Raw genomic sequence first — 27,610 nt, forward strand, 5'->3', positions numbered from 1 at the left:
TGAAAATTCACCTGTCATTTTAATAAAAAAAAAACTACCTAACTAAATTACTCTGAAAATATCTAAAAAATCTAAAAAGAAAGAATTTATTTACGGAAAGTAAAAGAAATTAATAAAGAACCGATTTACAGTAGTCGATTGTATCTCATGCTTCAGTTTGTACTCTTTTATGAATCTAAATTGCTAAACTCGTCACGGTTGTTACTGGAATGCTTGAAAGATATTCGGTTTGGTTCTCGTGAGTCGCATCACAGTCGAAATGGCAGGCGTGTGTTTTCCTTGGCGTACATCACTGACCTTCTTCAGCAGGTACCTTGATCCACAAACGATGAAAGGCCACGGTTAAATCAAATACGTCCAAGGACCATGGCCAGCAATGCCATGCGCACGTAGACCCCATTTTCGGCTTGCCGGAAGTAAGCCGCCCGCGGATCGGTGTCGAATTCCTTGCTTATCTCGAAGACACGTGGTAAAGGGTGCATCACTGCCATCTTTCTCTTCGCGCGGGACATCAGTTGCGGGGTTACTATGAAGAGTCCGCACATCTGTCGTACATGTAATGATTTTTTTTTTTAATATAATGTTACATAGAATTAATTTAAAAGCATGTACTGAATATGTAAGAGCGAGTGAGATGACTCGAGATAAAATAATACTCAACTTCAAGCATAATTAATAACTTTAATCATTTTTAATAATTTTGGATGATTAACATTAATAATTTTTAACAAAAATATACATAGTTCGTAACAGGGTGTTTCGTAATAAAAGGGAATGAGTGTGTAATGGTGCGGTAAACTTGTAGATTTAATGCTGGAGTAATGTCTCCAAAGACCTCCTTATCCTAGACCAAAGACTCACCTTATCATACTGCTCTTGCGTGGCAAAACGCTCTTTTTGTATTCTCGTCATGTAAAGCACGTCGGTGTCGGGCAATGCCTCTTCCAAAGTCACAAACTTCTCTTGTTGGATACCACGTTCGGCTATGTATTTACTGACGTGACTCGGCATCTCAAGGCCAGGTGGACTGACGTAGCGTAGTTCTACGTTGTACAGGGTCAGCAGCCTATATCAGAATTCAATGAATGATGTATGTTAAAAGAAAACGCCTTGGCTTGAATAAATTGTTATAGAGAATAATTCAGTTGTTCGCGACTGAAATTAATTTTAAAGTTTACAATTATATAAATTTTGTCTTGTTATTTGAAGTTATGTTTTCTTCCATTTTTATCATCAGTTAGAGATATTGTACATCTTAATATGTATTTGAGTATATATTTGAGACATTTAAGAATTTATTTTATTATTAAAAATAATATATCAATATTCTATTATTGATATATTAGATAGATTAGATCTTTAATCATGTTTGATGAAATCTTATTTGTTTTACTTTTACAATGCTTCTTTCACAGTCCATGATCTTTTAAAATAGATATTCTGATTTAAAATCGACTTCCTTTAATTAATAAAAATGTCTAGAGTCATAGTTTTCGAGACTTTGCACAATTTTATTTTCATACGTTGAATATTTTGCTAATAATAAACATCAATGATGAAAATATTTACAAATGTCATAATTGCACTTTTTACAGATCTATATCTAAATTTAGAATCAAAACACTGTATGCATATGTGTGTAAACAATTTGATCGATCAACCCTTTATAGAGCGTATAAATTTATGCATGATATTTCCGTATCTCGCATTCTTTTTTTTTTATTGATTACCTTGGACGAGCGGAATTTTTTTGTTGCACTAACCTTGCAAGAGAATGGACGGTTCTGCCGTGTTTCAAATCCCCCACCATGGTGATCGTAAGACCATTTACCGTTCCGAATTCGTCTCTGATTGTGAAAATGTCGAGCAATGCTTGCGTCGGATGTTCGCCGGTTCCGTCACCGGCATTCAATATCGGTTTTCTACAATGCTGCGCCACTCTCTGTAAATTATTATTAATATATAGGATTAGGAAATATAAAAGAATTTCTTGTATTTTTTAATTATAACTTGAAGAAACTCGTGAAGTGCAAAGAATTCACAATAACGTTACACTGTTCGCTTTTGTAAGGAAGACTAATTAAAATAAATTTGCAAATAAAATTATAAACGAAAAATCGTAAAAATAAAACCTTTAAAAAGGAGCGTTGTTATTATTATATAAATTAAATAGTCTTAAATTAAATAGCTTTTCTCTATACTCTTATAAACTTCAATACTCACAGCAGCTGCACCAGGCGCTGAGTGTCTGAGTACAATCACGTCCGCGTATCCCGCCATAACTGTTACCGAATCTAAAAACAATAATTTAATAATTTATTGGATATTTAATGAAATATTAGAAAAGCATTCATTCAGGTTATGCATTTTTTATAGTTTTTTTTTTGTACATTGGGATTAGTTGGAGTATTTTTTACTTCAACATACATTCTTTGAGGATCGTGGTTTTGTTCAGAGAAGATCTCTACCAACCTTCTAACGTTTCGCCCTTTTTCACAGAAGATGTAGAACCGTCCATGTATATTACGCGACCACCGAGACGTTCCATCGCGGCAGCAAAACTACAAGAAGTTCTCGTGCTGACTTCGTAAAAGATGGAAGCCATGATCTTTCCCTTAATCAAACATCATATTAATTTTTTTAAGAGAAGTAATTAAGCAACATTTTTGTACCTAATTTAAAAATTTGTGATCAATACAAAATTCGAATTTTATAATGACTCCTGTATATTTTCAGATTATTTGCAAAAGAAGCTGTATAACCCTTAATTAGTTACCTTTAAAATATCATCCAACAATCGTTCCTTCCTGATAGCATTTCGGAAAGTTTCCGCTAAGTGGAACACATCCTTCAATATTTCTTTGTTAAAAATGTCCACGGTGAGCACGTGATGTCCGACTAGACTGTTGCTTGTATGGACAATTGGAACCGACGCGACGGCAGTCATAAGCAGATTCGGATTACTGTCGCTTTTGTGTCTAGTGATACTGCTAATGGGTGGCAACGGTGAGATAGTTCTTTGAAGGGGTAATGTCTTGGAATATTCTTTGTCAACGTCTGGGTACGGCGCGAAGTGGACGTTCGATTTGTGCGATGCTGGTTGCAAGAGGTGCGTAAACTCTGAAAATACAAAAAATTAATTTAATTTCACATCTTATATTTTTACGCGATAGAAAGTTATAAATTTTTTTTCTTGCAATAGCAAGGCACGCTAAGTGAGAAGAAATATTCATGATTCAACTTTATTTGCAAGTATAATATATCTATCGGTTTCGAACGTGTTTCTACAAATACGTTGAACGATCTTTGTTTGACATTATAAAAAAATAAATGTATATTAATTTAAAAAAATATTTTTGTACAATTTAATATCCCAACTGGAGAGGATAAATTCCTTTATCATTAGATTATTTCGTGTTGTTTGGTAATGCGGTGCAATTCTTTCGCAATAGTTAGTTCATATTTGCATTATCGTACCGACTTGTTCGTCTTCGTGCACATCGACACGATCAATATGTGCGTTAGACTTTTCATAGTTCGGCGACGGGAGACTGTCTAGTGCCAATGGTTTGTGGACGATATCTGTGAGCTGACTGGATATCGTCGGCGCGTGGAGCGTTGGTGGAACCTTCGTACTGTGTTGGATATCCCTGATGTCTTGGCCGAAGCCAGGATTTACCAGCACCTGCCCCTCGATGTAAGCAATCTCGCCTCTTAAGACCACTCTGTGCACGGAACCGCGAACTGTCATGCCAGTGAAAGGTGTCCATTTCGATTTGCTGTACGGCATTGCTTCCGGAATGACCCATTCGTCGTCCAGATCGACTTCGACGTATGTGTTACGCTGATCGGGAATATTGAAGATCTTTTTGGGATTTCGATACAATTTGTCTATAACGTCCTGTAATCAATAAACAATGGTTTCAATAACATTCTAATAATGTAGTATATAACTTTATTAAAATTTAAATGCATATATTTTTTTCATAAAATAATTGATAACGTTCTTATTACAAATCTAAACAAGAACGATTGCTTTAATAATATTTACTTTACAATTGAAACTATCTAGTAAATTTAAAAATCGACAAGCGCTCTCTTTATTTTTACTATTAGTGTCATAAGAGTCTTCGCGCGATACTTATCTTCAAGACTTATTATCAGATAATAGCGCTCATCTGTAATGAAAGATGATAAGCTAAATCACGTTTAAGAAAAGCTTCAGAAATTTTAGGATTCTGCTTTTTGTGTTATTTTCATGAACGGTCAGATTCATCTATCATTATTTTAGAATTCCGTAAGAGCGAAATTGCTTTCTAACAATTAAGTTACTTTTCAGTTTTCGATTCAGTATTCGGTTTCATAAAATCAAAACATGCGTTATTTTCAAATTTTATGAAAATAATATATACATAAAATTTATATTTTAGGTAAAGAACTGCTTCTCGATAAGTTTTAGATGGCCTATTTTATTACGTCACGTCAAGTATGAGACATATCTGAGAATCGAAATGACGTATACGATATTCGCATTCTCGAGAGCAATTTTCGCGTTATCGTGCCTTGTGCTTATCGACATTCCCTGCTGATTACGTCAGTCAGACATTGTTGAAAGTTATATTAATTGAAACAGAAAATACCTCTATAGTCAGCCTTTCTTCATGTACGGCGTTTAGCAAGAGTGGTAACATGGTTTCCAAGCCGGGAAATCCTGGCGGTGGTTTCTCCGAAGACTTCTCTTGAACGGTGTGCGGGGCTTTACAATGCAAATTAATGTTTCAATAAAAACGTGCAATTTATAAAGATAACGTACGATCGCGTGATTCCTCGCGATGCAACTTGTATTATTAATATCCTTGAATAAAAATAGACAGTGATCTTGCGAATTATCAAAGCATTAATTTTTATCGGAGAGCTAATTGCTCATTATTTCTAAACAACTGCAAATATCCGATATAATATCAATCCGCCTCGGGACAAAAAGAATATTCTTGTATTACTTAAAAGCAAAACAAAGTAAATGTTATATAAACATGGGACGTCGATCCTTTTTATCTCCGGATCATAGAAGAATGCTGGTCGTTATCGTTTCGAGATACTAAATTGAATTCATTCTGCTACGTGACTGCAGCGTGAATTTTGTAAAATTACGGCTCGTAACTTAATTACAGTTAGTCATAGCGATAAGCTTGCTGTCGTACCGTGATCGGTCGCGAAACAATCGATAACATCCATATTATCCCAGAGAGCCTGTTGGTCCTCCTTTGTTCCTAGAGTAGGCCTTACTTGACCTCTTCCAGTGCCTATTCGATCCAAGTCAGCCTGGCAAAGGAATAGATGGTGCGGACACACCTCGCACGTAACTGCCAATCCCTGCAAAAATACATATGCATCAAATCGTGAACATTTATAAGGATATCCGGTTGACATTCAGATATCTTTTAATTTAAATGTATAATAAGCACTTACTAAACTTAAAAATATCTGTTGCCTTAATTATAATAAATTTCGAAATTATTAAAATTGACCTTTAGCGTTTCTTGTTCTTCTATTATTAATTATTGTTATTTATATACACTTTTGGCATATGATTATTCAGACTTATGTTTCATATGTGTTAAATACTCACATGTTCTTTGGCGGCTCGAATAATTTGTATTTCCTCTTTACGCGCCACGTGACACACGTGAATCGGCCTGCTGTGCAAACTTGCCAGCAGGAGAACCGCAGCTGTGGTTTGTCCTTCGGCATGCACGCATAAGGGATATTTTTTCGGCCACCTTTCGAAATGCTGCAAAAAGGAAGTAGTCATGTAACTTGAAATATAAATATTATATTTAATATTACATATCTGGGACATGTGCGTATTAAATTTATAAATAAACTAGATTAACTTAAAAATATATTTTAAAAAATGGAATTTGTTTTACGTTTTTTACAAGCGTTTCTTTACCTTAATCCAAACAGTAAGATCGGTGAGACGGAGCGTTGTAAATGTCTCGTTCAGATACATCTTCAGAGCGGCCACATGCGGTGCTATTTCCCGTATATCATTGTAATTATCCGATGAGGCGCCGGCGAAGATTGCATAGTCGCATCGTGAACCAGCTGCAGCTTGCTATTCAAGTAGAAAGTAAATGAGATCTCGTTATTTTATTATATAACAAATTATTTAAAATTACTCTCAAACACGGTTAAAATTCAGTTGGGTTGAATCTGATCGATAATAAGATGGAAAACATAAACGAAGAGTGCGCGAAATCAATATAGTTAACTTCAAAATATCTATATAAGAAATCAATATCGCACGTACTCTCGCTGATAAGTAAATATAATGTGTACATGTATGTGTCTGTATTTTTGAACATAAAAAGAATTTGAGACTCATGACGATAAAACAAAATATCACTTTTTAAGTTATTGTTATCATACGATATCACGATGTTAAAGCCTGGCTCGCTAAGCTGCAGCATTCGATTTTTGTAATTATGCAATACCTTGATTTCTTATTATCAACTTCTAAGTGATAATAAGGTAGATACACGAAACTTGGAATTGTATTTTAGAACTAATTTTTGTATGTCTATTGCCTTCTCTACGTATCATGCGTGAATAATGACTTAATTTGTTAAACGTCTTATAAATTTTACTCGTATTAAATAAAAGAAAATCAGTATAAAATATTCAACATATGAAAGCTTTGTTTAATAGAGATAATTCACAATTAATCAGAAAATTTTGTTGCTATGTGTGATTAAAATAAAACAAGATAGCGCTAATTTATCATCAAAATTTCTATTTATGCTCATAAATCTAAGTCTTCTGGAAAGCTTTTTGGTACCAATTTTCCACAAAGTTAAAATTTTACGCTTTAATATTTATAGATAAAAAATTATGAATAAATCTTTTTGTGTTCGAAGAAATAAAAAAAATCAATTATTCTAACTGCAGTTTAAATTTAATTTGACTACAATTTTGTTGACAATGGATATAAAATATAAATATAAGATGCGTGAAAAATCTACAGTTAAACCTTAAGATATCTATATGAAAAATTTCTTACCGCTTTAGCAATAGCAAAAGTCTTGTGATCTACTACCGCAGGATTAGTATTGGGCATTGCAAAAATGGTTGTTATGCCCCCAGCGAGCGCTGCCGCGGTGCAAGAGGCGAAATCTTCTTTGTGGACCGCTCCAGGATCGCGGGTATGTACGTGCACATCGATAAGGCCGGGTAGTCTGATCATTTTACGTGATGAGATACAATCGATATGCGTTTTCATACGCGGTGCTTTCCCGCCGACCATTGTCAATGCCTACACAAAGAAGAAGCGAGACAATTATTATTATTTCTTTTATTCATTTATTCTTTCACTTATTATCGTCATCATTCGCGATCACATAATCTTATACAATTGATACAAAGTTGCGCGTGCATAGTGTAATCGTATGATGCACTTGAATGATCAAAACGAGATACAAGTGCCTTGATGGAAGATTATTTGTCTGTCTTGAAGGAAGATTATTTATAACGATGAATTAAAAATTTAAATGCTATCTTTTATATTAAGTTAAATATTTTATTATATATTATTGCTTTTCTTACGTTAAACCTTTGATATCTTATCAATAAAGTAATTTGGTATATTATATTTATGTTATCTGTATTTCGACGCATCGACATATCGATAACTAGTTATACCTATACTCTTAATCATTACAAAAAATGTAACTCAATCATTGAGAATTGAAAAAATTATTAATAATTTTTAACCAATTATTTAAATATTTTTAAATATATTTTTTAGTAAACGAATTTTATTTATTTAAATAAATTTATAGATACTATCGCAATTATCATCAAATTTAAATATTAATAATTGTAATAAATGATAATATATTTGTAAAAAAATCTCGATAATTTTTTAAAACATTAGCATATAAGGATTAGAATTTCAAATGTATGTAGGCTCTAAAATAAACTTCGATATTCAGTTATAAAATATTTCTTTTTATCACATAAATGCTAAAATAGTGTTTAAATTTTTGAAAATTAAGATTAAATATAATCTTAAAATATGTGGGTCCTGAAGTGAACTTTGTACCTAATATGCCTTATCAACAATGTGCACAAAATGTTATGAGTAAGAGTGAGTAATATAATCTTGTTTATCAAAAACGATCTTTGATCACTGACGCAGGTTTGATATAAAATGTAGTTTTAAATTAGAAGGTAACGTCACGTAAGCTTATTTTAATCGTACTATTTAATCAAATTACTTTTTGAAATAAAATTTATTTTGCACACGACGTCTCTTTAGTAGGATCGAAAATCTGGATACTTACTTCAACTAGGAGCTTCGCGCATTTAACATCCGTAATCAAAGGTACGGAATAATCGATGGCTAGTCTTCTCGTTCGGTAACCATGCGTCATGAAATTGGAAACACGCCGAGCACCGCCGTTTCTCATCGGCAGATTGATCACGAGATCGAATTGCTTTTTCGACAAGAAATCGGCGAGATGCCGAAGCTGGCTCGGACTGGAATCCTCGTTCACGGCGATGTTTTCGAACGTCCATTGTACCGGTTCTACCTGTAACAATTTAACTTGTTACAACATATATGTATAAGTATATCACACATAAGTGATTAACTTTTAAAATGTTTAATAGATATATAACATTCTACAAAGATAGACGTTATCACCTTGATAATCGCCACTTGTACTACTAAAAAGTATTGTTTGCATATTTAACGTTACGCGATTTGATGCCTCAGCGGTGCCTAAATGCGGCACACTTTAATATAACAGGACCGAAGATTGTTTGCAAAGGGGAATTTAATATTATTTTAGATTTTCGTACATTTTGGATTAGTTTTTTATTTGTAATTTATATACATATAATATCGCATATTAAAATATCTAAAAATTGTTTTAAAATGTAATAATTTAACTATTTCATTCATAACATTTACAGACTCAAAAAAATCTATATTAAGTTTTCATATTAAGTATATTTTTAGTTCAGAAGTATAGAAAGAATGTTATCTCCAAAATGCCGTTCTTGACATTTCGTGACTTTTCGTATTAATTAACAAATCAAAATCATGGAGATATTTGTATATTTTGTAGAGAAATTTCAATTTTTGTTAGTTTCCGCACCACTGTGCCGCGATCGTCGAAGAAGATATCGACCAGTGGAGATTACTGGCACACAATCTTTGGTTTATCAGAATATTCTGAAAGAGACCTTGATCGTTAAGATCGATATCTTTTCTCATCTTTCAGAAGAGCAAACTTGCTGCCCGTTTTTAGGGCAATCGAAGATATACGTCGAGAGGAACAATACCGATTTGTAACCATGCTTCGGAATTTAATTAATTCGTAATTTGCCAAATTACCTTGATAAGGTAATTTCACGCACAGATTAGATAACGGTAGCAATTTTTATTCGCGATATTGCCGTACGTGACGTCAATTGACGAAATAAATGTTACCGTGTGGAGTACTATGGTCCTGTGCGAAGAGCGATACCGCGAAATTCGATAGCGTTTCGAGAGAAACCCGCAGATAGACCTGGACGCGGGTCTATGTACGATAACTCGTGAGGATTACCTCAATAATAATTTTACGATGATATTCCTTATCCACAACGGGTGCGCTATTACAATGTTTTCTGCAATCTTTTGTGTGCGCGTCTATTGGGTAATAGTACAAGAAAAACTGATTACACACGGTCGGAGAGGGAAGATTACATCAAGTAATCAATATTACTGTAACTTAATCATTATATCAACAACTTCCCTTTTAGTAATTGCTACTATACTTGCTGCTATACAAGACTGGCGCATATTTTTGGCTAGCATTAATATTTTGCATTATATTTAATTATACTTGGAACTTATTGACTAAAAATCTAAAATAGAAATGTTTGTTTTATGTAAAAAACGTACGGTTGATATGTAAAAAATGTAGGTTAGCAGATATTATTAGGGAGAAGATAAAATACGGCTTTACTGATAAAAGTTACTTGTTTAGTTGAGGATTAACAGACGCGATAATCAGACCTAGGAAATACCGTCAGGAGAAGAGGAAATATTGATAGGATATGGATGTGAAAAGAGAATAATGAAGATTGTTCTAAATATACCGCTTCTTAACGGCTGATGCATTGTACCTATAATTATATATGATCCAAGATAAGTGATATGATATTGCTGGACACTGGCGAGCTCGCCAGTGGAATACCGAAGCTTTATCTTACCCGATGCCAGCGCGATCTTCCACAAGTATTTTACATCGGGCATGTTTGCCGATGCCCAATAGTGAGCGGACGATTAAAAGCGATAACGTGATAGCTATTTATCGACCCCAATATCCCGCGAGAAGACTACTGCCTCACCGGTCATCGACGTGGCCTCACGCGCGTACGCACAATGCTGCGTCCCCGTTTTCGTTGACCTTGAAACTAGAATGAAGGAGTGTGTCGGTGATCTATAGTGAAAACCCCCGAAGTGGCTTATAGTGGTACCGCGACCGATCCTGAGGACGCGCGCCCCACGTGGGGATACTCCACGTGGCCGTCTCTCGCTCTCTCTCTCTCGTATGTGTGCACTTTGTTATGTCATTGGGTGAAAAGGGACAATGGGACTCACAAAATCAAAACACAAGAGAGATGCCCATTCGGGAAACAGTAACTACGGATCCAAATCAAAGGGTGTAGCCAGCCAACAGGTGGACGAGTACGAGGATGTGGAATTGATGCTGCTGAGGAAGGCCATCGTAAACGATCCTAACACTTTCATCCTAAACAATCTCATGATGTGTATCCAGTTCTTCGAGAATTACGAGGAGTAAGCACTCCCGTTCCAATGTTTTTTTTTTTCACGGTGATTTGTTGCGGAATAATAATAGTTCGTGGCACAATCAATTGAGAATGTAAACGGACTTTGAAATGGGATACAATATTCAGTACATGCTATATATTAACAAATAATCTTAATAAAGATTATTTCAGAGGATAAAGCTTAGTGCCATTAAATAAATACTTGCACTTTCAAGTTGAAATACTGTTAAGAGATTAGAAAAAGCGTAACAGTGAAACTAGTACCGATTTATTTATGAAGGACAGCCATATTATTTATATATCTTCTATATTATGACCGGAAATTTATTAGGATTCTGGGGATTATTTCGTGATTAAGAATTCAACTTGATTAAATCTAATCTACAAATTCTTATATATGAAAAATATTCCTTGTGATATCAAGAGTGGAGGAAGTGCACTCATGAATTCTTAACAATTTGTTTTTTAATCCGCAATGCGGTAAATCCCCTCGAAACTGTGACCATGCGCACTTTCGCAAGATAAAGAATCGCCTTTTCATGTGCAATAAAGATTTATACTGCAATATTATTTATATTATATTGAACAAGAATTAATTCAAATAAATTATTCATAAGAATGTTAGTTTATTACACTATAATATTATATTTTTATTATTTTTCTCATATTCTAATATTGACAATTATTTTTAAAAAATCTTTTAAACATTTATTTCTACTTTTATATGTTGAAGTTTTAATTAATTATAATAATGAATGCAGTGCAGAAAGAAGTGTCAGTAAAACATATATACTACGTAAAGATAAATGTAATTAGATGTATAGATCCTGATAATGACAGACTATGCAAAACTAACTGTTGGAAAACTACTTTTACAGAGATATAGTTCAAATTAAAGAGACTCTGGCATTGTCCTACGAAAGCGAATTAAATAAGATGCTACCATCTCAAAAGCACGTTTTGTTGCCGGATGTTCTTCAGGAGCATATCTCGCATAACATCGCCTTTACTTCAAAAAGACAAACCGGTGATCTTATCATAGAACCGTTGCAACCCGTCCGCATTTTTGTTGTGCACGACAATATCGAAATTACAGAGCAACATTATCCATCAGAGTATAGTAGCTTGAACAATGGGATTACGTATAATATGATGGTACAACCAAGTGAGCACCCCGGTGAGTAAACTAGCTCCAACTAGCTCATAAAGTATCTCAGATTGTCTTTGCTTCTTTTCCTAATGTGTTCTTGGCTCAATTTGAAGTAAATTTGTTTTTAACAAGAATGTAATTAATCAATGGTTTAAATTATACAAAAAGACTGTTTAAAATTTGAAATATTTTCGCAAAGCAAATTTTAAACACAAAATATGTAAAATAAAATTTTATTCCATAATTCAATTTGAAGAAAGTTTTAAATTAAAATTATTTTCACATAAGCATATTAGTTTTAATAATTTGTGTTTTTCAAGCTATTATATAAACTTGTGAATATAATATTAGAAACTCTCTCTCTCTCTTGACAAAATTTATGGAATTTGATGAGAGTTAAAGTTAGATTTTATTTAATTGAAATAGCTTCAAATAAAATTCTTTGTATAGAAAGAATTTCTTATTGAATTTAGTAGCATAGGGCTAAAATCACAAATGTTCTGATAGGATACGTGCGGTTGCGACGTCTCGACGAAACGCCGTACGCGGGGAACTCCACCAAGGAAGAAGATATCAATCCTTCTTCAATGGCGGATGACGACGAGATATACGATGGCGACAGCGAGAGCATTTATGGCCGTTCGAACATGACGCATCAAATCAGAAAGAGAGGTCTCCAGACCTCATCAATTTTCAATGTCAGATCTTTGCCCAATCTACATGACGACGAGACAATATACGAGGACCAAATATCCCTCTCCCGTAAAAATATTTATGGAACCCGATCCAATCATGACATCAAAGCCGAGTCTGATTGCGAGCACATGTCCTCGACGGAGGAGAGAAGGTGTCAAGGCAAGGAAACGTGGTCGACGCAGGCCAGGAAAGGGAGTTACCAGCGTTATCCCCGATCCAGCGAGTTGAAATCGGCGGGGCAGAAAGTCCGCAGGCCGGGAAGCAGCTCGAGTTCCGGCTACCGATCCGGAGCTTGCGACAGCGATAGCGACTGGAGTTACCAAACTCTGCCAAAACCTAATGTGCAAGCTACTCGTAACGGGACCGAGACTGCTACGGACGCAACCACGAAGATCTATTCGAACGCGAGGATTCCGACGCAGTGTTTCAAGAAGATGAGGATCACCAACGACGGCAAGATCTACACGTTGCGACTGGAGCGAAAGGCGCAGAACAACAAACAGCTTCGCCTCATGATTGCCGACAGGCAATACGACTGCGACGTCTTCTACACTAGTAGTGAAGTATTCATGAACTACTTTGTCGACCTCTTCGTAGACCAATTGGCGAAGCCCCTGGGTTTTAAACCGGAAGATCTGAATCGCGTGGAGGAGTCGGTCATTTACTGTGACAAGGTAATTGACTCGCACAATCCCAGGCTGCGCAGGATCGAGTCCTACGAGATCTCGCCGACGATATGGCTGCAATGGCCGGAATACGCACAGGAGTGGCTGGATAGGCCGAGGAGCACCTGGCCCGAGTACAACGACATCAACAAAGTGAAGGACTTTGGCTGCTACGTGGTGCCCGAGGACTCTCTACCGAGAAAGAGGAACCTTATGCCGAGAGAACTGTCTTGGCGCCATCGAGTCGCCAAGAAGAATATCCACCAGGAAATCGAGTGGCAGCTGACGTTCCCAGCTGCGGAACGGTATCTGGAGTGCTGCATGACGCGCTCGCAAGTGCAAGTGTACCTGATCGCGTTGATGCTTCATAAGACCTTTCTAAGACCAGTTCTGGACACGATGTACGGCCTGACCACATCTCACATTAGAAATAAGCTGTTCTGGTTGATCGAGGAGAACGACCGACCCTCCAAGTGGCCCGACAATCGGACCGGCGAGTGCCTGGTCAAGCTGCTGAACAGCCTCTATCGCTGCATCAGTCTGAACGAGCCAACTCTACCGGACTATTTTCTTCGCGATAAAAATGTGTTTAATAAAGTGCCCCCCGACTACCTGTTGCACAGCCAGAAGCAACTGAAGAGGATAACCGAGAACCCCGTCATGTATGTGTTCCACGCGATGGAGAATATCAAGCATAGCAACAAGTTCTTCCCACGATTAAACTTTACGAAGCTGTTCAACATATTGACGAAGCCGTGGATGTCGGTGGTGAATCCAGCCTTAGACATGTACCGTTTGTCATCGTCGAAGCTCGACGAGTCCTACAGAGAGGAGATCTATAACAAATCCGGCGGATTCTGGGACAAGAATCGAAAAAAGAATTCAAACTACAGTGCGCCAATAACCGCGGGTTACAAAACGCTCATCACCCCGCGCAAGGCCACGGATTCTATCGTCGAGATCTCGGTGAGTTCCTCAAGCGATAAGATTATCGATCGGCGTCCGTAATGAGCAATCCAGCGCGACACATTACTACACATACTACACGACTTCCCGCGAATCTAATCTTATCACCGTATTCTCTCGCGATTAGCGGATCAAGAGTCAGGGTTAACATTCCCGTCTCATTTTTTTTCCTTTTCTTTTCCAGGAACGGTGTGCCGAGTTGGAGGGTCTAAGGCTGGCCGCTCTGTTGGACTTCTTCATCACGCACTTCATTAAAATGGCCGAGTGCTGTCATAGGTATCGGGCTTATCAGCAGAAACAGGTTTATCTTGATCAAGCGGATCGATTGTCGATTATCCTATCGGAGATGACCAGGTACAAGGACGACGCTAAGGCTTATCGCAAGAAGATCTATGATCTGAGAATGAAACCGACGATGAATTCAACGAGATCGCAGAACGAGCCACCGGAAACGCCTAAGAGGAATATTCAAGAGCCTATATTCAGCGGCACCCTGAAAGATCGTTTCACGCGACAATTCGCTGAGATGATGAAGCTACCAAAGAACGAGCAATCGCAATCTAGTCATGAAGATCACACGAATAAGGTCACGAAAACAGCTGTCCCCGAAATACGATTTACGATTGAGGGAGACGCGCAAGCGGATGCTGCGAGTGTGATTATCAGCGAGGACGAAAGTTCTTACACTTCGAGGAAGCCTATATCGAAGGATCAGGGTGACTCGGGCGACTCGGCCTCGGGCACAGTACGGAAAGTGGTCTCTCTAGCGGACAATCTAAACGATACGACATATACATGTGTTTAGGAATAGGGCGTAGATGATCTGTGGAAAAAAGAAGCAAGATACAAGACAAATCTTTGTATTCAATGATCACCCTCGAAGCATAGTATTTATTGTTATATTTCGAGAGTGATCGATAATTGATTTAGTAAGTAATCGAGGAAGACTGAGCGTGCGATAATCGTATGCTTGCGAATTGTCGATATTCGATCATCGCGTTATGCAAAAGCGAACATACATGTAGTGATTACACTACACACACACACACACACACACACATGTAGTGATTAGCAATAGTTAAAATAATTTATAAAAATAGCTGCAGTCAGGTTCAGCCAACTAGCCAAGTTGCTTTTGTAAGATAGCAATGTCATCGTAACGCACCGTCAGTGTACTTAGCTTAGTAGATCGTGTTGCTGGATTACGTGTTTCAAAAAAGAATCTTTTATTAAGAAATATTTCTAATTTAAAGAAGAAATCGATTAATTTTATACCTCATAACACACTTATCATTTGTCTTTTTGAACTTTATACACTAATCTAATGATTTCACTACTCTATCTTTCATTATTTCGTTATCATTAATCTCATTATCTTTGTATCTATTGTCAGTTCATTAAATCCCTTATTTTATCACGATTAAATGTGATATCTCTTTGATTCAAATATTCATACTGTAGAATCATGTATGATATTTTACAGTACAGTATTATATTTTACATGTTATAATTCAAATTGTAAAAACTCCACAAATTTAACCAATGTGCGGACACATCTTTCACAAATATCTTCTTCTTTTAATCATTCTTGTAAATATTACGTGTAAATAATTCTTTCTATATACGTGATCACACGCGAGTGATAATTAAATATTATATTCAAAACGACATGAAACATTTATATAATGAGATCTTTTTACTTACCTCGACACCATGCTCGGTATAAAAGTCAGCGGTACCCATGCTAGCATACAACTTGTATCCCATGTTCTTTAGATTTCTGATAGACTCAAGCAACTCCATTTTATGCTTGAAACTTCCCACAGATAGCAAAATACCTCTTTGTGGTATATGAAAACCGGTGCTCATCATGCCTTTCAGGTAAGCTTCATAACGATTCTCGCCGAAACAAGCTACTTCTCCAGTAGATACCATCTCAACACCCAACGTTACATCAGCGCCTTCAAGTAAGTTAATATCAATTATATTTTAATGATTTTTTAAAACTACATTATAAACCAATTAATCTAATAATAGCTAATAATCTTTTTAAACTTTGAGCAAAACTTTTTTAGAGTTCAAATAATTTAGAAGAAACAATTTAAAAGCAAAGTTAATCATGAAAAAAGAAGGTTTATCACACAAAAATATTTAAAAAATAATAATATTAGATAATTAAGAAACTTGGATGTAGTGTATAATGTTGCCAAAAGTTACAATTTCCGTAAATTATATATAAAACTAATGTTTTTACCTTTAAGACGAGAGAAGGAAAATTGTGGAACTTTTATTCCAACTTTTCCACAGCCAGCTAAAACGTCCACAGGTTCAACTGTTAACCCCATGATTAAACGAGTTGCCGTCGCTACAAAATCGTGATCTAAAGTTTTGGAGACGAAGGGGAAAGACCTGGATACTCTTACGTTACACTCAATCACCTTCAGCTCGTTATTCTGCACAAAAAAATGTTACTAATTATCAATTTTGTTAAATATAAAATATAATAAAATCTATATATCAATCTGTACAACTAATATTTTTGATGTCTAAGCAACAAAAGTATGAAAGTAATGTGCAATTGTAAAATTAGATAGGCAATATAAAAGTATTATTTTAAAGATAATAATAATTGTGCGTTATTAAATTTAATTCATTAATTTTTAAACACATAAAAATTAAACAATACGTACCTTCGCAATTAGCTGCATGTTGAAAGGACCAGTGACTCCCAAAGACGCTGCTACTGCTTTAGAGATCGTCTTTATCTTCGCTAGGGTTTGCATGTTGATGTCCTGCGGTGGTGTTACTAACGTGGCATCACCCGAATGAACGCCAGCATTTTCCACGTGTTCGGATACTGCCATGCATAAAATAATCCCCTCGTAAGCTACGGCGTCGACGTCAATCTCCTTCGCCTCGAGGATAAACTTCGATATTACCACGGGATGTTCCTTGCTGACTTCGCTCGCGCTTTTCAAATAAGACTCGAGATCTTGATTCGAATAGGCAACGTTCATCGCAGCTCCGCTTAGCACATACGAAGGCCTCACAAGGCATGGATAGCCGACTTCCTCGCAAAACTCAATCGCCGACTTCAAGTTTGTTAGTTCTTTCCATCTTAAATAAAAAAAAGAAACAAATTACGGGAATAATCACAACAAATGTATGTATGTATTTATGTATATCTAGTAAAATTTGTACCTGGGCTGCGATATACCGATGCTATCAAGCATACGGGAGAACTTGAAACGATTTTCGGCACCGTCGACGGATTCCGGGGAGGTTCCGAGGATCCGAGCCTGCTGTCTATGCAGATCCATGGCAATATTGTTAGGTAGTTGTCCACCCATGGATAGAATTATACCCTCAGGACACTCACAGTCGTATATGTCCATCACCACCTCGAATGAGATCTCCTCGAAGTACAATCTGTCGCTCATATCGTAGTCTGTACTAACTGTCTCTGGATTGTAATTCACCATGATGGTCTTACGTTCAAGATTTCGCAGTTCTCTCAGGCAACTCACGGCACACCAATCGAATTCTACCGAGCTGCCGATTCTGTACACGCCAGAGCCTGAAAGAAACATTAAATTTCTCATTTGCAACAATATATCGTTTATGTCCACCTTTAAATTATGTTTAAATCGATAATCTCTTATTAGTTGGGCGCGTACAAAACAAAATAGTATTTTCTTATTAAAGAAGTCTTGTTGCTTCAAGAAGTTTTGCTGCGATTAATCAACGATAATTATTCAACGCTGTACCTATCACCATTGTATATCCGCCAGGAAATTCTACGTCGTGAGTAGAGCCATTGTACGTTAGATAAAGGTAGTTCGTAGTGGCCGGCCATTCAGCGGCCACTGTGTCGATTTGCTTGACCATCGGCAGAATTTTATTTTCCTGTCTCTGTATTCTGACAGCCAGTTCGGAGCTCTTCACTATCGCGGCGATCTGTTTGTCCGAGAAGCCGTTCTGCTTTGCGCCCAACAGCAAGTCGCGCATGAGTTTCGTATGATCGGTATTCTCCAGCAGCACGTAATAGTCGATGATGTTCTTCATCTTCTCGAGGAACCAGCGATCTATCTTGGTGAGTTTGTACAACCGGTCGATCGAGTAACCGGCTTTGATCGAAGCCGCGAGAACGAACATCCTTTTGTCGGTCGGCTTCTCCAATTCTTCGTCGTTCGCCGGTTTGACGTAAGGATCGAAGCCGTTCACATTCTCGTTGACCATTCTCAATGCCTTCTGGAAGGCTTCCTCGAATTTACGACCAATCGCCATCACTTCTCCCACACTCTTCATGGAACTGCCGATCTGAAATGTATTGCGGTTATTAGAAAATGTAATATGTATTTTAAAATAAACTATGTTAAAGTAAAAAATTCATATAAATATAAATTTGCATTATTGATAAAAATCACATAATTTTACTTTGATTAGCTTTTTGTGCGTTTTTAAATTTTAATTCTACTAAATTTTTGATTGACGTTCAATCCCGTGGTTCAAGTTTCAATGAATCAGCGAAGCAAATCGCAGTTAAAAATTAAGAAATTAATTCAATACCTTCGTGCTGACGCGTTGAAACTTGCTAAGATCCCATCTCGGTATTTTTACCACGCAGTAATCAAGACTTGGCTCGAAGCAGGCCGTCGTCTGTTTGGTAACAGAATTACAGATATCCGGCAGGCGTATTCCAAGAGCCAATTTGGCAGCTACGTAAGCCAGAGGATAACCCGTAGCCTTGCTGGCCAAAGCCGAGCTTCTGGACAGTCTGGCATTCACTTCGATAATGTAATACTCTCCGGAGAATGGATTTAGCGCGTACTGGATGTTACATTCCCCGACGATGCCGAAGTGCCTGATGACCTTAATGGCAGTAGTTCGCAGCTTATTGTACTCTTTATTCGACAGGGTCTGGCTCGGTGCGACAACGATCGACTCGCCAGTGTGTATGCCGAGTGGATCGACATTCTCCATATTGCACACCGTGATACAGTTGTCGTATGCATCGCGGACAACCTCATATTCCACCTCCTTCCAGCCCTTCAGAGATTTGTCGATTATTAATTGATTGGAGTGAGCTAGAGCTTGTTGCGCCAGTGTCTTCAGCTCCTCTTTCGTGTTAGCAAAGCCTGACCCGAGACCACCGAGCGAGAACGCAGCGCGTGCCATTACGGGGTAGCCCAGTTTTTCAGCAGCTTCTAATGCCTGTTTAGAAAGAAATTGTATATCAAAAGTAAATGTATGTTGGCGATACATTAGACATGGAATTCTCATTTTATAAAAATATAAAAAATGTTATAAAATTTGTTCAAAAAATTTCAATTATTTATCAGCAGCTACAAATTTTATCGTGGACGAAAATCATTTAAAATATATTCAAGATTGATATGTTATATTGATATGAACTAAAAATATTTAAATCTGTAAAAAAGATCACTATAGTGAGTCATTTACCTCCTTTACGGAGTACACAGCAGCACTCGGTGCAACTCTTTCATTTATCTCGCTAATACGTTCTGCGAAAATCTTTCTATCCTCGGTTTGTATAACAGATTCGATTGGCGTCCCTAAAATTTTAACATTGTACTTGGCGAACACGCCGTTCTTCTCAAGTTCTACACCACAATTTAGGGCGGTTTGCCCGCCGAATGTCAATAATACACCATCCGGTCTTTCGGATCGTATTACCTAAAACAAATTATTGAACAAATGTTCTTTTAATTTTAATGTTAAATATTAGGTAAAATTTGATATCTATATTTCAATGTTTAACTGGTTTACGTCAAATGAAACATTCTGCATCAATGTTAACGATGTTTAAAGGTATATTGGTACATTATTCAAATTATAGTTATTAGTGATAAGTCATTAATCTGAGAATTTTCGTTCTTTGGACTTTAAGTGCAACTAAGCTTACCTGTTCTACATATTCCGGTATAATTGGCAAGAAATATACTTTGTCAGCCATCCCTTTTGACGTTTGCACCGTGGCGATATTAGGATTTATCAAGAGAGTCTGTATGGACTCTTCTTTTAACGCTTTAATCGCTTGCGAGCCCGAATAATCGAATTCTCCGGCCTGGCCGATGCTGAGTCCTCCCGAGCCCAGAATCAATATCTTTTTCGGTTTTGCGGTCACGATTGGGACCGAAGGTCGATAGGTCAGCCTCTCAGTGAGCCTATTCTTTATAGAAACGCAAGGACGATTATTAACCTGGTCTTTCACACTTTCCAGGAACACATCGAAAAGGCATTCGAGATCCTCAGGCCCTGCTGTGTGTTCCGGATGAAATTGAACGGAAAAATACGGCAAGACGGAGTGGATTACACCTTCATTGCTATTGTCATTGGCGTTGGTGAACAGCACCTCCCAATCAACCGGCATTTGAGCAGCATCGACGCAAAATCCATGATTCTGCGAGGTCATGTAACAACGTCCGGTAACGTTATGCGTCGCCGGTTGATTGTGCCCTCGATTGCCGTATCTGCAAAATGAGTGACAGGCATCGCTTGTAACAGTCGGCTATTATACTTCGTATTACATACACAGACTATTCGCGCATGACAGAACAATGATTCGTCTAACGGTAGAAACAAAGAATAGAAGTAAGGAATATCGGGATTAAAACATCTGTGATAAGAATGTGTGAATTTCTAACGGTCTTTCTTGTTTTTCTAGCAGTATTTGCTAATGAGAGCAGTGTTGACACATGTGATTCATTTTGGTATACGTACCGCATTTTGTATGTGACACAACCAGCGGCTATGGAGAGCAGTTGATGCCCAAGACATATGCCGAAGATGGGTCTTTTCTGTTTGAGTACCTCTCGGATATTTTCTACAGTCACTTGGCTCATGCTGGGATCACCCGGGCCATTGCTCAGGAACAGACCGTCGTATTCGGCAGTTTTGAAGTCGTAGTTCCATGGCACGACATCCACGCGAGCACCACGTTTCAACAGGCATCTCAGTTGGTTGTATTTTAAGCCACAATCAATTACACATATACGAGGACGCCCGTTCGGATTATACGTCTTGGGAATCGGCTGAAAAATATTACATATATTTGTACAAAACTCTCTTTGTTGAAAAAGTGTCGCTTTCATTTAAGTAGCTTTATATGCGAGAATATTAACGCATTCGCCTGTTAATACATTTGTATTACATTTGATTATTCGTAAATGGTACAACGGTTTAAGGTAGTCGGAATGCAGCCACGGACTGTTACTTTGACTTAGGTGCTGCGAAAAAGGACTACCTTAAAAAAATTAAATAAAATCGAAGCATCAGGCAAGATGCTCGTTATTACCTGAGAAACTTCCGCAACGAGGTTTCTCTTGTTAGGATCTTCTATTGGAGGCGTTATTGGCAGAGTATGTGGCGGTTGACCAAGAACTATTCTGCCCAATATAGTACCTTTTTGGTTAATAACTTTTGTCAATGCTCGTGTGTCAATCTCACATATCCCGGGTACGTTTTGCTCTTTCATCCAATCGGACAACGTCTTGGTTTGTCGCCAGTGGCTAGGCTTTTCGCAAATTTCTCCGACCACGAGTCCAGCAGCCCAAATACGATGGGACTCGAACCAGCTGTGTCAAAATTAATATTCACTAATCAATGTACAAAGTAAAACTTTTGATATTTGCACACGCATATTATTTCTTAATTTATAAACGCGCAGAAAATTTAAAAAAGTTTTTCTTACAGGTATTTTATAAGAAATATACTTTACATTTGGCATTTTTCTGTTGATTGATATAAAAAATTTTAAAATGTAATTGGAAGATCATTTTTTTAATGCATAAAAAAGTATACTTCTATAAAAAAAGATAAATAATTTTTACTAAAGTAATGTTGTTTAATATTTTGCACATTATTTTTCTTACAAACTTCACGCTAATAATATTTTAAAAATGTGTTTTAGGTATCATGGAAAAAGCGTATTGCTGCTTTGGTCAGTTCGATGCACGTGCAATGGACAAAGATTAATATTGTCATTGAGTGAAGTCGTTAATAGGCACTGAGTTGAACCTGATTGCAACCACTTACTACGGTATGCCGTATTCATCCTTTTCGTTTTCACCAAAGATGCCATAGTTTCCTATGAGCGGGTATGTGAGTACCAAAATCTGAGCGTGATAAGAAGGATCCGTAAGTGACTCCGGATAACCGATCATACCAGTCTGGAAAACTGTAAAAGAGGTAATAGTCTTTATATTTGCACATAGGCACGAAGTACACACGCATTATCTCATTTTGCACGACATACTTTTTGTAGTAAAATACAAATTCGAAAAATTCCGCACAATTAATTAAATAATTTCTATAATAATGATACAATAATATATGGAAATTGCTGCACAATCAGAACGAAGTAGTTCGAACTAAAATTGATATATTGCAAAATATATATTTATTATAAATATATATATATGTATCTTATTGATTAAGATTAGAATGTTAATTCTCGCGCAAAAAATTTATTATTTCGCGGACTCTGAATTTTCAATCGATTTTTACAACTATACATGCTTGTTGGTAATAATTACCATATATTACGCGCATATGAAATATAAATACATCAAACATTAATAAAATTAATTTAACATTTATGAAATGTTAATAATAATTAATGATGAAAGGTGCTGGCAACAGATTGAAAGATGCTGCTAAAAATTAACTGCTCGAAACTTTTGACCTTTGAAACAAAATTTATTCAACGACATGTTAATTGCCTACGTTGTTATTGTGCAGTGATACGCGTGTGTAAGCTTGAAAATTTTCCACGCAATATAATGCGTGAGGATTTCTAAGTGAGAAATTATTATGTGTGTGTGTACGTAACTTTACATCAACAAGTTTATATCAACAAGTTTGCATTAATTCGATAGATCTTTTAGTATTGCTTTAGACAATATACGATTACAAGTCACATATTTGTTAATATGTGTCAAATTCACAATATATTAATATATTAATATTAATAATATATAATATATATTAAAATTGCGAAATATATATTATGTCTATTTTAAGAGATTGCGTCTACCGCCCTTTTTCTTTTTCCTTTCTGCCGCTTCTATGAATTTATGTTAAGATAAAGATATATCATATACTACACACGTATACACCGTAATTTAAGACTAGCGAGATTTGATCAACCACGTCTATCTGACATCCACATTTGCAACGTAATCATTTTAGACGGCTTATCACCGTTAACCGGTTGGAAGTAACAACGAATACAAACGAGTAACACCGTGTTCGAGTGTTGAATAAATTAGAAAAGTAATATCTAAAATTGTAGCAGTAATTTTTGCAGTATTAAAGACATTTAAATGTAAGAAACAATGTTTTTTAGTAACTTTTATTTAAAAAAAATTCGAGCAATTTAAAGAGATCTAAATAATTGCTAATATTTCTTATTCAATATCACAATATTTTAAATTCGGAATTTTTGCTGAACGTAGGAAAACTGCATTTTGCAATTATATATTAATATATGTGTAATTCAATATATTAATTTACATTTAAATAAAATACGATTATTAATTCTTAAAACGTAATATGAGTTTTTCATCGTTAAATGTAACAACGGATTCGCGAATCAATGTTAATTTGTCCAATTATCTCTTTCTCGACGAAAATTTCAATTTTAATTTTAAACTTTTAAAAAGTATATAACAAAGCAAATTAAATAAAATTAAAAAAAAAATTGTTTATCAAGGATATTAATCATTAAATGAAAGAAAAAGGAAAGACATTTTTTATTGACGCTCTACTTTACAATTGACGAATCGATATTACGTTTTAAAGGTCAATATCTGCGTAGAAGATATGCTTCTAAAAACGTCCTACACTAAAAGTGAATATATTTTTATCATATCTACTACTTCTTTATGCCGATAAGAAACAATATAGTCAAATAGCAGTCTTCTATAGCACAAATTTTTTAACTGACAAATGTTATATTATTTTAGAAGCTACTATACACTTCAGATATACAATTTTTACCACATATTTAACATCAAGCAATGACACTGCATCGTAAATGCCTCCGATAAATTACACAAAAACATACAGCGTTTCTTTATCTATGTGCGATCAATAAAAATAATGTTAATGCCATTCGCAATATGTTAATATCGACAGGTGTTTGTCATGCAGATCAGATGGTGTGTCCCAATCTTATTATGCCATCGTGCGCGCAGCCAATGCTTTCCGGTTAAAGAAAGTCAGCATGGGAAACAGGATGCACGTGCACGCATACGGCTCCGGCTGAGAGGAGCACGTGTTCACGCTTACGCATGAACTCACCAATTTCACCGTCAACGGATACGTCGGCACCGAAGCGTCGTCCCGGAAAAACACTACCGTCTTCTAAAAGAAGATAACTATTGATCGCGCCATTGAGCCCGGTGGACGCGACGCTGGACATTTTGAATTTTAATATCGTACTTCACCGGCGTACGTGCTACCGACACACTGCGTGCGTCGTGAGTCGGGAGCACGCTTTTAGGCCGTCAAGCGTCTCCCGAGCCTCTCCTACGACGCCGATATGCGCGCTGTTAAAGCATTGTAAATGCGCGTTGTACGACCAATTGGCGAGCAACGTTCCCGCTTTGCTGGCGTAGAAACGCATACCATGTGACTAGAATCGCTGCCGTATCATTGGACCCCACGGCTGGAGTATCGAACGTTTTGTATGCCGCTTTGTTAGCGGGAAGATTTCATTGGCCAACACTTCGAATCAATCTTCCAGGTTTTGCCAGTTTCAATTTTAATTTATAATTTCTGCTTGAAAGTTAATTTTTTAAATGCAATAGAATACTTTTATGTATGTTTAAAATGTTAAGCAATGGGAAATGTATTATACTAGAAAATATGCTGTACTAGAAACAAACGAAAGAGATAGTAATAGTAAAAACGTCATTGTTAATACATATTTATTACAGCCAGTCTAGTATCCAATACCATTTTTATTACTTTTTAAAATATCATATTTTTACGTATAATAATTCGCATTTATAATAATATTTTAACTACAAAAATATAAGTTTTAAATTTTTATCGTGTTTTTCAGTAAAATTTATTTTACTGCAATTAGAAATAGTAAATTATGAGTATTATAAATACGATTATAAAAATCACCGAATAACTCCGAATCTTAAACAACAAATAAGTCTATCAGATCAGATCTAACAAAAATAGAGTAATTTGAGCGAACACACGCAATTATACAAAATTACGCTGCTATTCTTTGATAATCCCAACGATTCTTGCTCTCGTCCTTTTTGTAATGTATTCGATCGGCGATTAATTGGTCCCACGAGTGATAAAATTCCATCATTTTAGGTGATAATTTATAGGCTACGCTAAAAACACAAAAAACTTTGCCTTAATTTTGTCTATGACAATTATATTACTCTCATATATCTAGATTTTATGTTCGCCACATGTTATTTAAATTCAGCTGAAAACCTACACATGATCCGGCATTGGTAGGTCGTCTCCTTTGTATGCTTGTACTAATATCTCATTATACCGACGATTCAAATCGTCCCAGTTAGCCGGTTGGTCCTGATGGCATAGGTAGGTCCGGATTTTGCAGTGCAACGGCTCTCTCTCGTATATAAGTTGACAAGCCGGTCTTTCCAGTTTTTTCATCGATCCCTCTATCCTCACCTAAATCATCATTTCTCGAATTTTAAGCACCACCTGTTCTAGCGCAGACCGTTAGAAATGTTTCTTGTACGTTCTATCAGGGATACTTTCACTTTATATTTTCACTAGTAAAAGTAACAAAAGTTATAAAATATCTGAATAAATGTCAAACATATTAAAGATTGAACAGTTTAACAAGTACGTTTAATATTTAATTGATGAATTATTCCAAAGTTAAGTACTTGCCTGTCGCAAAACATGATGTTTGAAATCGTTCTTATAATTCCACAAAAAGCACATAGCAGTATATGAATTACAATCCTGTAAAGAAAGACAGTAAGAAAAAAGTAAAATCTTCATTATTTTGAAAATATCAAAGCACTAAAGAAGTGAATTAAATTTCAAAATTATTGTATGTCTCTTTCCCAATTTTTGATCAAGAGTCTATTTTTTCCTTCAAAACAATATTTTTAAAAATTATTGTTTTCAGATTTTTACAGTAGGTTCCATTAAAATCGTTTATACTTAAAATGTTAAAGAGATATATGGAAAGAAGCATGTTTGAATTTACGTCTTTTTTGTATAATTCATAGTATGATTTATATGGTGGTAATGTTTAACTAAACTTTCTTTAGAATAAATTATATCAATATTTCGAGATTAATATTTACCATGTCCTTTACTTTCCGACTGCGTGCGTCTGTCATGATAACAAAACCGTCATTATCGAATTCTCGTAACATCATATTTCTCGAGCTGACTTTGCAATTTCTGAGACATAGAATAAGTTCAGTTCACATCTCTCTACTGGATAGTACACTTTTAGGCTATACCTACGGGGAAGAGACAGTCGCTAGACAACAAACATCTACTAATCCAGTTTGGAATCTTATCGCTTCGTCACGCCATATTCTGAAGAGATCAACGGGATTGTCTTCTGGACAAATTTTTGCGAGACCCACGTACTTGCCAGTCGTTGCCATTTCCTTTGTAAAGTACATGTTTTAAATAGATAAGCAGTTATTTATTTTTAAATAGCTGAACAATTACCTTACTTTAAATAGATCAGTTGTCTTATTTTAAATAGATAAGGAATTTTCTTAGTTAAATATTAACAAGATGTACTGAGTTCCACATAGCATTCCAAGAAGATAATTTTAATTACAAGATATACTTTAATATAAACGAATGAAACAAGGCTATTCTATATTATATTCTATATTATTGTTTTTATTTACGCTTTTCTGTTAATGAATAACAAGCTGAAAAAGTAAATCTTCTTTCTATTACGTCAATTAATTTTCGCCAATCAATTTATGGTCTTAATAACATTAGATTAGCAGTTAAACAGTTCAAACATTGGCAATTTTTAAAAAATTTTCTTCAAATTTTACTAATTTATTTATTAATTATTCGAAAAAATTTACCATCAAATTCATCATCGCAGAAATGAATAAACGCCGTGCCACGTTTCCAGTAAATAATCAACGCTTCGACTAAGTCGACAACTTACACTACTACTATTTATGTTCTTATCGATTCTCATCTTCCCCTGCCTGTCATCTCCCACCTACTGCGCATGATTCTGCGCAAAGTGCACTTAGACGAGACT

General features: G+C 36.0%; 3 protein-coding genes across 4 annotated transcripts; 1 reads left to right on the forward strand and 2 right to left on the reverse strand.

The window, feature by feature from the left end:
• Positions 1 to 43: 43 nt before the first annotated feature.
• On the reverse strand, positions 44 to 24,870 carry LOC112453590 (CAD protein). Its single transcript, XM_025014423.1, has 25 exons — positions 24,652 to 24,870; positions 22,384 to 22,525; positions 21,644 to 21,923; positions 21,070 to 21,380; positions 20,252 to 20,819; positions 19,789 to 20,022; positions 18,895 to 19,539; positions 18,093 to 18,645; positions 17,527 to 17,902; positions 17,016 to 17,442; positions 16,580 to 16,778; positions 16,030 to 16,286; positions 8,346 to 8,594; positions 7,064 to 7,315; positions 5,954 to 6,118; positions 5,630 to 5,791; positions 5,202 to 5,373; positions 4,641 to 4,756; positions 3,478 to 3,901; positions 2,777 to 3,120; positions 2,473 to 2,614; positions 2,224 to 2,294; positions 1,764 to 1,942; positions 862 to 1,066; positions 44 to 545 (listed from the first exon to the last, which is right to left on the reverse strand). The coding sequence occupies exons 1-25, from the start codon at positions 24,770 to 24,772 to the stop codon at positions 348 to 350; spliced, it is 6,792 nt and encodes a 2,263-aa protein (XP_024870191.1). The 5' UTR covers positions 24,773 to 24,870; the 3' UTR covers positions 44 to 347.
• On the forward strand, positions 10,421 to 15,685 carry LOC112453591. Its single transcript, XM_025014424.1, has 4 exons — positions 10,421 to 10,855; positions 11,727 to 12,025; positions 12,506 to 14,325; positions 14,510 to 15,685. Exons 1-4 carry the CDS (start codon positions 10,647 to 10,649, stop codon positions 15,128 to 15,130), a joined length of 2,949 nt encoding a protein of 982 aa, XP_024870192.1. The 5' UTR covers positions 10,421 to 10,646; the 3' UTR covers positions 15,131 to 15,685.
• A 490-nt stretch (positions 24,871 to 25,360) lies between the features above and the next one.
• LOC112453574 (pyridoxine/pyridoxamine 5'-phosphate oxidase-like) lies at positions 25,361 to 27,528 on the reverse strand. Of its 2 annotated transcripts, none has more exons than XM_025014396.1 (6): positions 27,426 to 27,528; positions 26,836 to 26,984; positions 26,670 to 26,769; positions 26,245 to 26,319; positions 25,820 to 26,019; positions 25,361 to 25,709 (listed from the first exon to the last, which is right to left on the reverse strand). In XM_025014396.1, exons 1-6 carry the CDS (start codon positions 27,438 to 27,440, stop codon positions 25,580 to 25,582), a joined length of 669 nt encoding a protein of 222 aa, XP_024870164.1. In that variant the 5' UTR covers positions 27,441 to 27,528; the 3' UTR covers positions 25,361 to 25,579. The 2 variants fall into 2 exon arrangements, with proteins under 2 accessions (XP_024870164.1, XP_024870165.1); XM_025014397.1 differs by having other exon boundaries at positions 25,611 to 25,704.
• Positions 27,529 to 27,610: the final 82 nt, after the last annotated feature.

This window comes from Temnothorax curvispinosus, unplaced genomic scaffold, assembly GCF_003070985.1.
Source record: "Temnothorax curvispinosus isolate PA1 unplaced genomic scaffold, ASM307098v1 QBEX01004528.1, whole genome shotgun sequence".
NCBI lineage: Eukaryota > Metazoa > Arthropoda > Insecta > Hymenoptera > Formicidae > Temnothorax > Temnothorax curvispinosus.

Bases quoted from the DNA above. Each gene is read 5' to 3' on its own strand.
- LOC112453574 (XM_025014396.1), bottom strand. The intron at 26,770-26,835 runs GTAGGTATAGCC...TCTATGTCTCAG, and splicing joins CTAGCGACTGTCTCTTCCCC to AAATTGCAAAGTCAGCTCGA. The intron at 26,020-26,244 runs GCAAGTACTTAA...ATGATGATTTAG, and splicing joins AACATCATGTTTTGCGACAG to GTGAGGATAGAGGGATCGAT.
- LOC112453591 (XM_025014424.1), top strand. From the start codon at position 10,647: ATGGGACTCACAAAATCAAAACACAAGAGAGATGCCCATTCGGGAAAC. The intron at 10,856-11,726 runs GTAAGCACTCCC...CTACTTTTACAG, and splicing joins TTCTTCGAGAATTACGAGGA to AGATATAGTTCAAATTAAAG. The intron at 14,326-14,509 runs GTGAGTTCCTCA...TTTCTTTTCCAG, and splicing joins ATTCTATCGTCGAGATCTCG to GAACGGTGTGCCGAGTTGGA.
- LOC112453590 (XM_025014423.1), bottom strand. From the start codon at position 24,772: ATGTCCAGCGTCGCGTCCACCGGGCTCAATGGCGCGATCAATAGTTAT. The intron at 19,540-19,788 runs GTAAATGACTCA...CTTTCTAAACAG, and splicing joins CTGTGTACTCCGTAAAGGAG to GCATTAGAAGCTGCTGAAAA. The intron at 3,902-4,640 runs GTATTTTCTGTT...TATTGATTACAG, and splicing joins AAGAAAGGCTGACTATAGAG to GACGTTATAGACAAATTGTA.